This window comes from Phaseolus vulgaris, chromosome 4 (assembly GCF_051622355.1).
Source record: "Phaseolus vulgaris cultivar YP4 chromosome 4, ASM5162235v1, whole genome shotgun sequence".
In the NCBI taxonomy this organism is placed as follows: Eukaryota; Viridiplantae; Streptophyta; class Magnoliopsida; order Fabales; family Fabaceae; genus Phaseolus; species Phaseolus vulgaris.
Window position 1 is genome coordinate 8715775 of NC_143501.1, and position 15703 is coordinate 8731477.

At 30.7% G+C, this 15703-nt stretch overlaps 1 protein-coding gene and 1 pseudogene across 6 annotated transcripts; one reads left to right on the forward strand and one right to left on the reverse strand.

Moving 5' to 3' along the window:
• The first annotated feature begins 1416 nt into the window (after window positions 1-1416).
• On the forward strand, window positions 1417-2058 carry LOC150027875 (secreted RxLR effector protein 161 pseudogene; annotated as a pseudogene).
• Window positions 2059-9394: 7336 nt separating this feature from the next.
• Window positions 9395-12516, reverse strand: LOC137817776 (cyclic dof factor 1). Of its 6 annotated transcripts, none has more exons than XM_090301779.1 (3): window positions 12054-12516; window positions 10466-10979; window positions 9395-10351 (listed from the first exon to the last, which is right to left on the reverse strand). In XM_090301779.1, exons 1-3 carry the CDS (start codon window positions 12168-12170, stop codon window positions 9630-9632), a joined length of 1353 nt encoding a protein of 450 aa, XP_090157905.1. In that variant the 5' UTR covers window positions 12171-12516; the 3' UTR covers window positions 9395-9629. The 6 variants fall into 6 exon arrangements, with proteins under 6 accessions (XP_090157905.1, XP_090157904.1, XP_090157907.1 ...); XM_090301778.1 differs by having other exon boundaries at window positions 10466-10991; window positions 12054-12435; XM_090301781.1 differs by having other exon boundaries at window positions 10466-11018; window positions 12054-12432.
• Between the last annotated feature and the right edge of the window lie 3187 nt (window positions 12517-15703).

Consider the following 15703-nt stretch of genomic DNA (forward strand, 5'->3'; position numbering starts at 1 on the left):
AACGCGTGCTTTGCTTTTTCAAGCCAATTTACCCCTTATATTTTGGCATTTTGCTGATCTACATGTTGTTCTTCTCATCAACTGTATTCCTACTCCTTTGCTGCAAAACATGACTCCTTATGAAAAATTAAATGGTACTTTGTATGATATCTCATCTTTACGTGTTTTTGGTTGTCTTTGCTACTCTAGCACTATTACTTCTCACAGAAAGAAACTAGATGATAAGGCTGTATCTGGTATTTTTCTTGGCTTTCAACCACACACTAAAGGTTATCTTTTTCTTAATCTTCAAAATCATAAAATTGAGATCTCCAAGCATAATGTTTTCTATGAACACCACTTTCCTTATAAAATGAAAGATGATGAGAATGAGGGTCCAACAATTTATCTTTGCCTGTTCCTCAACCTTATGTTTCTACCTATGATTTTTTCTCTGATAATAACAACACTACTACTGAGATCATTATTCCTACTGAAACTGCGGAACATACCTCGCCACGGAGGTCCACTCGAGTTAGGAGAACTCCTACCCACCTTGCAGATTTTCACACTGACCTGTCATCTGCACATACTGTAAGTTCTAAATATCCTGTTAATAATTTTGTGTCCTATCATGCTCTATCTTCTAATTTTCAACATACTATTGCTTCTTTTTCTTCTTCAACTGAACCTCAAAATTGTGAGGATGCTTCCAAACATGACTACTGGAAAGAAGCAATGGCAGAAGAACTTTCTGCTCTCTCTGCAAATAACACTTGGACACTGGTGCCCCTTCCCTTGGGAAAGAAAGCCATTGGCTGTCGCTAGGTGTACAAGGTAAAGCATAGATTAGACGGTACAATCGAACGCTACAAGGCATGTCTCGTTGCAAAAGGCTATGCGCAACTTGAAGGGCTAGACTTTCTTGATACTTTTGCTCCAGTTGCAAAGCTGACCACCTTGTGCCTGCTTCTCGCCCTTGCTGCATCACACAAATGGTTCCTCAAACAACTGGATGTTAACAACGCCTTTCTACATGGAGACCTTCTTGAAGAAGTATACATGAAGCCAGCTCCTGGAAATGATGTCCCTAATCCACAAATTGTTTACAAACTGTAACGTTCGCTCTATGGCCTACGCCAAGCAAGTCGACAATGGTATGCCAAACTATCTCAATTCTTACCTTCTAATGGTTATGTTTTGTCTGCTGTTGATCACTCGTTATTTATAAAAACGCAAAACACTCATATAACTGCCCTTCTTGTGTATGTTGACGACATTGTCCTTACTGGAAATAATTCTGAGGAAATTACTCACATCACTACACTGTTGCATCAACATTTCAAGATCAAAAATCTTGGTGACCTAACTTTCTTTCTGGGACTTGAAGTAGCCCGCAACAACACTAGTATTCACCTTTCACAATGGAAGTATACCATGGATCTTCTACATGAGACAGGGATGCTTGATTGTGCGCCTGTCCCAACACTCATGGTTCATTCTTCGCAGCTTTCAAGTACTCAAGGTGATCTCCTATCTGCTGCAGAATCCTCTTCATACCGACGCCTAATAGGAAGACTCATCTACTTGACCAACACCAGACCAGACATTACTTTTAGCGTGATCAAACGGAGTCAATTTGTTTCAACACCTACAACAAGTCATCGTCAAGCCGCTTTTCGCATCCTTCGATATCTCAAGAATGCACCTGGTCATGGTCTATTTCTGTCAGCAGCAAGCACTTTTCAACTCAAAGCATATAGTGACTCAGATTGGGCCACTTGCCCCGAGACAAGAAAATTTGTAACCGGCTTCTCTATTTTTCTTGGTGAATCACTCATTTCCTGGAAATCCAAGAAGCAACAGACGATTTCCAGAAGCTCTTCAGAAGCCGAATATAGAGCGTTAGCTGCAACCACCTGTGAAATCCAATGGTTAACCTACTTATTACAAGACCTCCATATTCATTTCACTCAACCTGCCATCCTTTATTGCGACAACCAGTCTGCAATACATATTGCATCCAATCAGATAGTGACTCAGATTGGGCCACTTGCCCCGAGACAAGAAAATCTGTAACCGACTTCTTTATTTTTCTTGGTGAATCACTCATTTTTTGGAAATCCAAGAAGCAACAGACGATCTCCAGAAGCTCTTCAGAAGCCGAATATAGAGTGTTAGCTGCAACCACCTGTGAAATCCAATGGTTAACCTACTTATTACAAGACCTCCATATTCATTTCACTCAACCTGCCATCCTTTATTGCGACAACCAGTTTGTAATACATATTGCATCCAATCAGATAGTGACTCAGATTGGGCCACTTGCCCCGAGACAAGAAAATCTGTAACCGACTTCTCTATTTTTCTTGGTGAATCACTCATTTCCTGGAAATCCAAGAAGCAACAGACGATCTCCAGAAGCTCTTCAGAAGCCGAATATAGAGCGTTAGCTGCAACCACCTGTGAAATCCAATGGTTAAACTACTTATTACAAGACCTCCATATTCATTTCACTCAACCTGCCATCCTTTATTGCGACAACCAGTCTGCAATACATATTGCATCCAATCAGATAGTGACTCAGATTGGGCCACTTGCCCTGAGACAAGAAAATCTGTAACCGACTTCTCTATTTTTCTTGGTGAATCACTCATTTCCTGGAAATCCAAGAAGCAACAGACGATCTCCAGAAGCTCTTCAGAAGCCGAATATAGAGCGTTAGCTGCAACCACCTGTGAAATCCAATGGTTAAACTACTTATTACAAGACCTCCATATTCATTTCACTCAACCTGCCATCCTTTATTGTGACAACCAGTCTGCAATACATATTGCATCCAATCAGATAATGACTCAGATTAGGCCACTTGCCCCGAGACAAGAAAATCTGTAACCGACTTCTCTATTTTTCTTGGTGAATCACTCATTTCCTGGAAATCCAAGAAGCAACAGACGATCTCCAGAAGCTCTTCAGAAGCCGAATATAGAGCGTTAGCTGCAACCACCTGTGAAATCCAATGGTTAAACTACTTATTACAAGACCTCCATATTCATTTCACTCAACCTGCCATCCTTTATTGCGACAACCAGTCTGCAATACATATTGCATCCAATCAGGTTTTCCACGAACGTACCAAACATATAGAGATCGACTGCCATCTTGTTCGGGACAAACTCAGCGCTGGACTCATCAAAATACTCCCCATCTCTTCCTCAATGCAAACTGCTGACATCCTCACAAAACCTCTCCCTCCATCTACCTTCAAAGTTCTTCACTCCAAGCTGGGAATGAAGAACCTGTACTCCCAGCTTGACGGGGGGTGATAAAATATAATTGCTTGTATTTTTTCTTTTTGGTTCAGTTTGGGCTTTTCCTGTTTGGGTTGTCCAACACTGTTTGTTTTTCCTTTTTATACCCCTTTTGTAACATACTTCTAGATAATAATAATAATATCCTTTACTCCTTCTTTTTCCTTTCACGTTTCTTTTCTGTTATTCTCTGCTCTCACCGCTACAGGGTTTTTCTTTTTTGGTTCCTATGTTCTCCCTTTTCCAATCAAGGGTTGCATATTCTTTTTCATCTCTTTTCTCTCTTTCGCAAGATCGATGCCTACCTTGTTACAACTTAGAATATAAAGTAGTAAGTAGCTAAAATCTTGGTAGCTAATGGTTAGATATTAATTTAAAAACTATTTTATAAATTTTTATTAATAATAAAAACACTTTAAATATCAGTAATCTTTTTAATTTATAAAATAATTTCTAACTTAGTCAAATAGTAATTAATTATTTTGGTCTTTAAAATTAATTTTTATTTAATAATTTTTTTTATAGTGATTATATTTTCCTGTAAAAAAATATCACTCTTTGTTTTCACTTTCTTTCCCTCCTTATTCACATTTCACAAACATATATTGTCTAATTCTCGATTTTGATTATATGGATCCTATTAAGGAGGATACTAGTTAAAAATTTAAATAAACACAAAAATATAAAAAAAATACAGAAGGGGTGCCCCTTAACATTAAATACAATAATTTCTTATAAAATGTTCTTACTTGTAAAACATTTTAGTTAATATCCTTCTGATCATTTAAATAGTTCCTTTCTAAGAAGGAAATGCTGCATGTATCTTTTTGGGTGTATTTTGTGATTGAAACTCAAACCAAGAGACAGAATGTTTATTTGTTCCACAAGACAGATAACATTAATTAATTAATGTAAAACTCTTTTTAGCATTAATATAAAATAAAAGTAGTATATATATTATGGCTTTAAAAAGAATTATTGTGGGTGTTGTAAAGAGTGAAAAGAATGGGTTTTTTTATGGATGCATTATTTGAAGCACTCTTTTGGCATAAGATGAGTCATAAAAGCTGAGTAAATATCTCCACTTGGTTGGTAATGGGGTCTTTCCATTGTAAAAAGCAATGCCCCCAAACAAGGCTTTAAATAGATACTAAGCTGAGGAAGTCAAAAGATGAATTGCATGAAAGTAAAAAGGAGGGGAAAAGCGATTAAAGCAAACGCACACGCAGTAGCCTTGTAAGAACTGCACTTCAAACCACTATCAATAACCACTTATTCACTCATTTAAAAGAAAAAGAAAAAGAAAAGGTTAATGATTACACCAAAGTACGAGAATTCATATAAATGACGAAGGACACAATTGTTGGGAGCTATGGATAATAATATCATAGAATTTGTGTTGGTAGCTATGTATAGAATTTGTGTTGGTAGATAGATATTATTTAGTATCATATCATAGAATTTTATTATTAATTATATTTAGTGAAATCTGGAAGCACATAAATAAACATATTTTTTTTTAAGATGAAGTGTTCACTTTGACACAATTAAAGGTTTGGTCTTTGGTAACATCTAAAACTGTTCTGCTCGTTTTACTTATTCTGTGTGGTGCATCGATCCTGTGACTTATATGTTTTTAATTAAGTGAGCTTTTGTAAGGTTTACTTTTTTTGAATGGACTGTTTGTTGTTCTAAGTTTGTGAGGGTTAGGTGGTTTAGAAGGAGTTGGAGGACTTGTTGTGTTATGGTTTGTATAAGGGTTGAGTCATCTCTAAAGTGGTTCATATTTATTTATTTTTTCTTATATAAAAAAAATGGAAGTCTATCTGATTAAATTTTAATAGTTTCTTTTTATTGTTCTCAGGAGTTATGCATTACAAAATATTTTTTTTTTCTTTATCTTTGTTTATTTTTTTCAATATTTTAATTTAAACTTCCAATGTAGTTGACTAGACTACTTTAAAAAAAAATGTTTTTTTTTCTATAATTTGATATAGTTTCTATATTTTTGTTTTCTTGTTTTATGTTATTTTCCATGATGTATCTAACATGAATTTTAATAAATAAATAAATAATAAATAATTGAAAGACAATATAGTTTTTATTTGATGTTGATAAGTTTTAGCACTTTTATTTGGGAGATTTTCATTTTATCTTAATTTGTAATAAAATATGGTTTTTGAGGAATTTTTAATAAAATCTTATGAGAAAAAAAATATGAAGGAAATAAAAAAAACAAGTTTATTTTGTCTCAAAATTTGTTATAGAGAAGTTCATCTAAATAAGTTGCGTTAACAACAAAATTCAAGTTAAAATTCTTAAATTTATGAAGAAGTGTGTATTCTTATTTTCAAATTTGGATAGTTTAATAATATATATGTATGAAAAAGAAATACAAAAGGAGATTAAATTATGTTTTTAGATATATTTTTCTAAAACTCTTACAAAATGTTATTATCGTTGGTCCTTTTGGAGGTAATGAAAATATTATATTCAAATTTGATAAATGAACAAATAATTGAGCAAATTGATTAGATGATGATAAAAAAAAGCTTTGAACTTTTCATAAACATTAGAAATACATTTCAAAGTTAGTTATAGAGATTGAATAAGCACAAAAATAATTTTATATTAGGTCATTTTAATGTAAGACTATATTCAGTTCTTAACAAATTTATCTTGAACTAACAAATGTGAAGTTTCAAAATCTTACTAATTTTTCTTGTAATTGAAGTAGCTTTTTTATACATTAATATTTATGACTTTTATATTTATTTTCTTTTTTAGTTTTAAACTACTTCTTAAAAATCCTTTTAATATTAACTATATAAGGGAGTTTTTATTATTTATTTATTCTTTGTTCATCTTTTCACACTCATTAATTTATTTATTTGTACATAATATTTTTTTTTATTGCATAAGATGTTCGTAATGATAGATAACAATTAGTTTTTAATAATTTTATGTTACATTATTTGTTTTACTGCCATACTGTTCATGATATTTATTTTATTATTTCAACATTAAATTTGAAGATATTGATATTATCATATGGTAGTTTTTTATATTACACTATTTTTAACTATGATATTAATTCACATAATGGAAATAAGATGTCTACTTAAAACTATAATATTTTCAATTTATTTTAAATTTGAAAAAAATATTTGTAAAATAATAACATAACAAATATAATATTTGAAAGTAAAATATATAATTAAAATGATTGGTTGGTGAATAAAAAACTACAAAAGTTTGAAATCCACTTGCATAATTTCTATCATTTTTTATTTATGAGCTACTGCAATAGATAATTTTACCAAATATATATATATATAATAATATACTTACTAACTTAACATATTTTAACTATCAACTAACACTTTTCAACTACTAACCAACTTTTATTTACAACCTATGAATTTCCAAACTTGGAGGAAATATTATTTAACGGTATACAAACATACAAACCTTTCATTTTTTTCTCAATCCTTAATTTTTGTAAAAAGTTCATTTCTAATTTTTGTATATTTTAATAAATTAAAATTAGTTTTTTTTAAAGAAAAGTTTTCACGTTATGTATCACTATACAACTTGACATCTCAGCTACAATAACACCTCAAGTAACAACAATCATTTGTCATCACATGAAAAAAAAATATTATTAAAAAAAAATACAAAAATATGGGAGGACTAGACCAAAACCCATATATTAACAAAAACGAAACATAGATAGATTATATATTCATAAAGAATTCTAAGAACATACTAGATGGTAGCCTATTATACCTATGAAAAGATTCTCTATGAATAAATCCTAAATTAACCAACTTATCAGCACATGCATTTCCTTTACGGAAAATATGAGTAATCGTAAATCTGATTTTCCCACCGTAATTAAGATAAGTATTCCATCAATTACTGAGCATCCAAGGAACATTAGTACTAGCAGTAAACAAAGCACAAACCAAAGCAGAATCACATTCCAACCATACATTAGTAAGCCCCATCTTTTGAGCTTCCTCCATAGCATGTATAACCTCATAAAACTCAACAACCAGAGCAGTTTGAACTTCAACAAATGCAGAGAAAGCTTCAATAAACTCCCTCATACTCCCACGGAAAATACGTCAACAAATAGTAAGATCAAGATATCCCCTAGCAGCCCATCAATGTTAATTTTAACCCAGCCTGGTGAAGGAAACTTTCATCAAACAGGAAGAGGATGAAGAACTTTATCAGTACAAGTATTAATATAAAAAAACTTGATCACGTTGAAATCCAACATATCATTCTTCATTGAAGCTTTAGACGAATTTCCCACTAGACGAGTTAAATCTTTAATAACCGAAATAGCCCTAGAAACCTCAATCTTATCCTGAAAACGAACATAATTCCTCATACGCCTTATCATCCAAATAGAAAAATTTATCACAACAAGCTTAATCAATTTAACCAAAGGATTACCATCACTCTTAATAAAAAGAGAGAAGATCATCCTTATTAGAGAAATGAGAAGTAGGAAAAATCTGTCAAACCCAACTCCAAATACGCAAAGCATTAGAACATTCAAAAAATAAATGCTGAATAGATTCCTCGTGTTTTTCACAAAGCGTACACATAGAGCAAATATGCAAACCTTTATTTTGAATATGTTGATCTGTAGAAAGTCGTCCATGAAAAACTACTTTCCAAAGGACAAGTGTTTTGGAAGGCGGAAGATATGAAGACCAAATAAATTTACCCCAATCACAGGAACTCATGGATCCAAGAAAAAAGTCCTAGCCGATTTAAAGGTGAAACGACCAGACTCATCTAGAATCCAATTGGGAATATCCTGTTCCGTCCTTACCATGATATGACTAAAAAAGATGGGGCATCTGTTGTAAAGACAATAGAATATTCCAATCACCACCTGTCCAAAATTGAGAGACTGTATCCAAAATGCTAGCACCATCAGATAATCCTACAATATTTGCTAAAGAAGTAGTACCACATCATTTATCATTCTATAAATTAATAAAAGAACTTGTACCAACAGTCCAAGAAGTATAATCAAGTATAGTAGAATAAAACTACTTAATTTCAAGCCAAAGAGATAAGGATCTATAAATCATTCGAAATTCGTATTTTGATTTAAGAACCTAACTTTCAAGAGCAAAAACCAATGTCTGTTGTTATAAGTAAAGTTCTAAACAAACTTAAGAAGATAATTAGTTTACATATACAAAACTAAAAATTGAATCAACACTGTAGAACTTTACTAAAATTTGAAAAACAAAAGGACTCAAAAACTGTAATTTAATCAAATCTTTTTCTTTTTATTAAAGAGTGTGAAAGTATGTATTGTAAATTTATGCAAGATTTTAACCCCTTTCATTGTACTTAAAAGGATTTAGATAAAGTTAAATATGGTTTTATCCCTTTGTTTTAATAAGAAATTGATTTTTTTCTTTAGTCTAAACTTTAGACTAAATACTAGTAAAAAATTATTGGAATAAATCATTATCAATTTTTTTTACTTAGCTAACAAATCTCGAGAATGAATTAAGATGTTCAAATATTTCATACTAACTCATAATCGAGATGTTATAATAATATGATACAATTCACACTTAAAATTCATTGGTTATGTTATAAAAAAAATACTGAAAATAACACATTTTAATAGTTTTCTCAAGAATTTCTAAAGTTTAAATTAAGAAAAAAAAAAATCTCATTATTGGAACGAAAAACATATACAAGAAAGATATATTATTTTAACCTTCTTACTTTTCTCCTTTTAGCCCAACAACTTTTTTCAAGGGCTGCTATTTTCCCAAATTGGGAATGGAATCAAATTCAAAAACAAACTCTTCCGTGTCGTCCAAAACCATTACTTTGTCCACACAAAAGGAATTAAGTAATGCCACGTAAAGTGATGGTAACACTAATACAAGATTATTTTTTGCCAATACATATGCATATATAATTACAGTGCCACGTTTTTAATTGATTTGGTGTAGCATTATTTTCAGAGAAATTAAGAATTCTTGGTCAGAACAAGGGACAAGAAACCTAAGAATTTGTGGAGCATGGGCTACACACAAGAACAATCACTAAACTACCTTAAATGATGAGTGATGCAGGGATCACTGTATTATTGTTGCAGTAGCTAGCGTCTCCAAGAATCAACAATATGAGAGAGCATAACTCAAATATAGATTTAAGTACAAGAGAATGTAGTTACAAAATGGACTACTACACAAACTAAAAATGCTACCTGCAAAATAAATTCTATGCATGTGAACCAAGCAATATGAACATGATTATGAAGGGGAAGTGGAGGCTAGAAACTGCTTATATGCCCTCTTGGAATGCATGAGCACGAGAAATAGCTGCAGGGTTAGCTTCCAAGATTTGAGACACACCCAACACACACTCTTTGTCTTCTCTAGGCTTTGCCCTTTTTGAAATAGTACCTTCTGCTACACATTGCTGGTTTTCAGGATTGAGTCCTGATGAAGCAAATGTAGGACATTTTGCAGCCTCGTTTGGATCATCAATTCTAAGAGTCGTTGGAACCAACACACACATGTCTGATTTTTCTTCATCTGTTGAAACATTGTTGTCTCTTGTGTGTTTGCCAAGTGTTGGGGAGCCGTTGCCCGAGCAGCAGCTATTACTGGTAGAGGAAGTGGGTGAAAGGCAGGCATTGAAACCCATTGACACTGCTCCTGTTCCACCACCCCACATAGGTTGTCCACCCCAGTATGATCCAGGAACAAATTGCAAGGGAAAGCTTGGTGGGTAGATGGTTGGAACAGCCATCATTGGTGTAGGACACCACTGCATTGAAGCGGGGTCGGCACTATAAGGGTTACACATGTGTAGTGAAGAGGGTTGAACTGATGCAGTGGAAGCAGCATTGTTCCAATCTTGATTCCAAGGGATTATCCACGGAGGAGCAGGATAACACTGCAGAGGTTTTGATGCAGCAGGTTCAGTTAATGTGTTTCTTGCAGTACAAGCATTGGTCATAGATGCTGATGCACAGAGGGATACTTCCTCCTCCCCTTTTTCTGCACAATTGACAATATTTTCATCAACACTTCGATTTTGTTCTTTAAGATTAAGCATTGACTCCATGGATTCACAAACAGGAGGGGCATCTGGACAAAATTTCAACACAGTACCATTATCTGTTGAAGACCTGAAAACAGCAGCAGATTGAAGAGTTGTGACAAGTTGGTGACAAGAAGAGTCGTTTGTAGTTGGAACTCCATCACAAGATACAATAATGTGCTGGTATTGAGAAGCTAGGTGCTTGTTCTTTCGTCTCCCAGCACCCACAGGAACATTTCTCATCGTTCCACCTGCAGTCCAATACCTTTGGCAGTTCTTGCAGAAATGCCGAGGTTGATTGACATTGTAGTTGTTGAAATAACAGAATTTAGTGTCTAAACTGTTGCATCGGGGACAATGAAGAATCTTGTCTGGTTTCTTGAAGATTTTATCTTCATCTGTACTGCTACTCTCTGTATTATTTTCCACAGTTTTGGTATTTACTTTTGACACATTTTCCTGCTGATTATTATTATGTGGGAACTCTTGTTCGCTATCCCTTGAATCAGAATAATTCTGTGGTTGCTCAGAGTTTTCAGTATAGGGAATTTCAACTTCTTTTTTCTTTAAGCCACCGCAAGCATTCTGAAATTTATGCTATAATCAATGACAAGTTAAGCAGAACTGCGAAAATTAAGAATAGAGGAGAAACAAAATCAAAGAACGGCACAATCATGTTATATTATTTCCTCTGAAAAACAATTAGAATTTACTTTAAGAATACAGCAATTTCTCAAGTAATAGCATATTAGTTCATACATGAAACCATGTCCATCTCCTGCTACTAATCTGTGTCAATTTCAGTTTATCTCTCCCATCAAACCATGTCATATTCATGAAAATGAATCATACTAGAACTGAGAAACAATAAGACAATTATAAACAGCAACAGTTGCACACATTTACTGAAAATGACCAGAAAAAGCACCTAGAAACTTTTGGACTTGATTGTTGCGAACTTTTAGGAGGGACGGATCCATAAGTTCAAAAGGGAAACAGAGTTTTTTTTATGCAAACTGCTGAAGTGCTGATAAGGGAAAAATGAATAAGTAAATAAAAGAAAATATTCATCGCATTTATCAACAGTTTTGTCTAAAGATGGAAAGGAACTGATTGATAGATAACCAACGGCATTGCTCCTATAAAGATGAAACAAGTTAATGTTATATTTCAGCAGTATGACAGGCTTTTAAATAAACAGAAAACACCATGGAAGTGTAGCAGAACCTATTTGATATCCAAAACAAAACTACACACTCTCATGACAACAAAAACCAAATGTTAGGCATATATTCTTTAAGAACTCAATTGCTCACACAAGACAACTTCACCAACCTTGGTCTTAATTCACAAAATTTCATGTAGAAACGAGAAAACATAAAGACAAATTGTCAACCAGAAGTTTACTCCAAATGAACGACTGAGACAACCCTTTTTCCCATGAATCTGAACGTGCATCAGATACATATTCTCAAAATGTTGAAAGGGAAATTTCTTAGGAATAAATACTCTTTATATTTCACACTATTCTAAAGCTAGAACATAAACCAGTTATGGCATAGCAAAAGGGATGTTTTTTTTTTTAATAGAAAACCCACGAAAGAAAATACTACATCAGCCAAGAAAAATGGCTTTTGGGTATCCTTTATGAGTAAGTACCATGGTTGCAGAGTTGGCCTGAATCTTATACCCCATCTGAGAACTCGCCGGAATCTGAGATTCCGGCAACGGAATCTTCCTGCCAAAGAGCCTAATACCCGGATCCTTATTAGACATGTCCCCTTCTCAATTAATTAATGCTACTGTTGTTGAATGGTTTTTGTCCAGAAGAACACTGTGTAGCTTCTCAGCACTTCCAAGATACATAGATATAGATAGAACAGAGAAAGAAAGGGTGAGATACAGAAAGAGAGAGAAAGAAAATGAGATAGTAAAAAAGCAGCTTTTGTTAACAAGGAACTTTTCAAGGGTGAAACTTTGCACTAAAAAAGCTACAAAAACCCTCTGAGGGAAAAAGTCACCCTGCAAAAAGCACCAACAACATGAGGCATCAGAGACACAATACCATCCCTTTTTAAACTTTCTTCTTTTTCTCTTTTGCACTTTTCCATTTCTTTGTTATAAAAACACTTTTGTTCTTCATCTTCTCTTTATTTTACTTTAATCTTTTAATTTTTTTAAAAATAGGGTTTTTTTCAAATACATTGTGCTAATTGTTTAATTTTGATTAAGGTTACAAATGCTTATGTGAGTAATTTCTCAGTTTCTCACACATCCTTAAATTTTAATAAATTAACCATAAAAAATGTGCAAGAGCAAGACACAAACTAAAACTAAATAATAAATCAGAAAAAAAGACATGTATTAAATCTTAGGCATCTTCAAAGAAACTGTTTTTCAATTTTGGGAATTAGAAAGAAATGACTTTTAATCTATATTAAATATAAGTGGAGCTAATTTCAACCTTTTAAACATAACTTTATTTACATAAATAAAATTGTGTATAAGTGAAACTAATTTCAACCTTTTACACATAACTTCAGATTTTAAACTAATACAAAATAAAAAGTAAGAACAGAGTTTGATAAAAAAAAATATTTGATGTTCATATTTTTTTTTTCTTTGACATGGTTCATTCTTCTAAGTTTCACTTCAAAAGGGATTGGTTTGGTAAAAAAAATAAGTAAAGTTTGATAAAAGAAATTTGGAATATGGATCAAACCTAAAATATGCTTAAATGATTCCTTCTTAAGTTCCGTACATTATTCCATATACATTATTTTATATACATTAACATTGTTAAAGTATTTTTAATTTTGAAGACAGTATAGTTGGTGTAAGTTACTTTTATACTGTAATTCAACAATAAATTATTATATACTAAGTACACTAACATGGTATATCGTTGAAAACTTATATAAATAAATATATATATATATAAAGAAAATAGAAAAAATATAAGATTATACTTGTCAATTATTTATATAAAAATTAATTTTTACTGATTTGATCATTAAATTATATTTTTTTATAACATGCTTATTTTTTTATTAGAATTGAATATTAATAATAATAATAATAATATTATTATTATGATGAAATGATTCATATTTTAGTATATTTTAAAAAATATATGTATTATATCAATTTTGATTTATATGAAGGATATATTAAATAATTTTACTTTTAATATAAAACTGTGTAGATAATATATGTGACTAACATAAAATAGTGTTGTCCTTTTTTGCCTCCTCTATATTTCTAATGTTTTGAAAAAAAATAAAATTAAACATTGGACCGTACATAATAGAATATGAAACCCATTTTCTTACCACCCTACCCTAGACTTTTTTATTTATTTTTAATATGACTAAATTTCCAATATGGGTTCATGAACCTCTACCCTTACCACAATGTGGGAAAGTAGAGGTTTTTTTTATTGTTATTAGCAAAAATATTAATATTTTTTATTACATCAAAATGTATAATTCTATAATTTTTATAATTTTATTATTTTTATAATTTTATTATTTTTAAAAATAATTAGTTAAAAAAATAAACAATTTAAATATATAAATTTGGAAAATGATATTAAAAAATTTATTTACTTATTTGAAAATAAAAATCATTAAATTATTTTAACCTCAGATTTATTTAGATCACATCATTAATATCAATTACCATTTGATATCTAATTTAACATTTAAAATTTTCATAATTTTATTTTTAAAATGTGTTTTGAAGAGTTAAAAATAAATTTATATCTAAAATATCTTTATTCTCAACTCTTCAGTTGTATATAAGAACATAAATAAATAAAATACTTTTATTTGTTAAAAAGATAAAATTATTCAATTAAAAGACAAAGTTGCCATTATCTCTCTAATAAATATAGTTAAGGTTAAAATTTAGTTACTTGGTTTCTAATTAAGAAGATTCGGATTGGTACAAGAAGAATATTTAGTTGATCTTAAATTAAAATAAAAAGTTAATTTTGATTAAATAATAGTAAATTATTTATTAGAAATGATTAAAGTGGTGAAAAGCTAGGGTGGTGACAGGTGGCAGATGAGTAAGCAAAGAGGTGAATGATAGACATGAGATGTAGTGGTTAAGGATGGAGATGACGTCAGATAAAAAAGTGGGACCCACAATGGAAAAAAGGGCAAAAAGGTTATGCAGACTTCAACTACGCTTTTTACGCCGCCTTCAATGTCTTTGCCAAATTGCTGCTTATTCATTCGTAACAACTCACTGGGTCCCACACTAAAAATAAATACCTATTTTATTATTTAATTATGCAATTACTAAACAATTATTGTTTTCGTCAAATTTTATTATTTACATATTTTATCATCATGTGTTTAGTATTTTTTATTTATTTTATCAATCTTTTAATTCTATAACAATACACTAACATGTTCCATGATTTGAGAAGTATCCAATTCAATTATTTTATCTAAAAATTTATATTTTGATCTATATATTAAAGAATATTATCAGATATCCAACTTCTTTTAAAGTAGCTAAAATACTAGGTTGTGCTAATACAGACAAAACTACTAAATACTTCGTACAAAAAGTCTAATTGTTGAAAAAAAAATAAGAATATTAAAAAATCAAAAGAATCTATTTTTTTTATAAAGTAATGTGATATTGTTCTTATTTTTGTCATTGCATTTATTAAAATAGTGAAATGTACAATATAGAAATATAATAATGCGTTTTAAAATTTGTAAAGTGATAATTATTGCGTGATGTGAAATATACACTAAGGTTTTTTTCTTTTACTAAAAGCAAGGTATTTACTTGACAAAACATATTGTTTTATTCACATACTTACAAACAAATCAAATTCTTATGAGAAATTTTTAATATGTTTTGTAAAAGTTTCTATTTTTAGTCATTTTTAACAAAAAAAATGTCATTTTCAAAAGATAAGTTCAATGTTTGAAATATCAACTTAAATTTAGCTAGAAAACAAGATTCTTTTTTGTTTATGACTTTTGTAATAATTTTTCTTTTTTTGTTTTATACACACTATTTGGTTTATGTCCAAACAAAAGTAATTATTATTATATATATATATATAATAATAATAATAATCCATTTAATATAATATTTAAGACACATAATAATTTAATAATAACTATAAATTAATAATGATTATATATTATTAATATAAAATTCAGTTATATATAACTACTTAATATCTTTTTAATAATTTGAATTAAAAGAATCTATACATAAATAATTTTCGAATTATATATAACTACTTAATATCTTTTTAATAATTTGAATTAAAAGAA

What these genes read in the sequence shown, in the direction of transcription:
- LOC137817776 (XM_090301776.1), bottom strand. Translation starts at nt 12,170, where the DNA reads ATGTCTAATAAGGATCCGGGTATTAGGCTCTTTGGCAGGAAGATTCCG. An exon ending in AGGCCAACTCTGCAACCATG is followed by an intron (nt 10,992 to 12,053) that starts GTACTTACTCAT and finishes CATTGATTATAG; the next exon opens with CATAAATTTCAGAATGCTTG.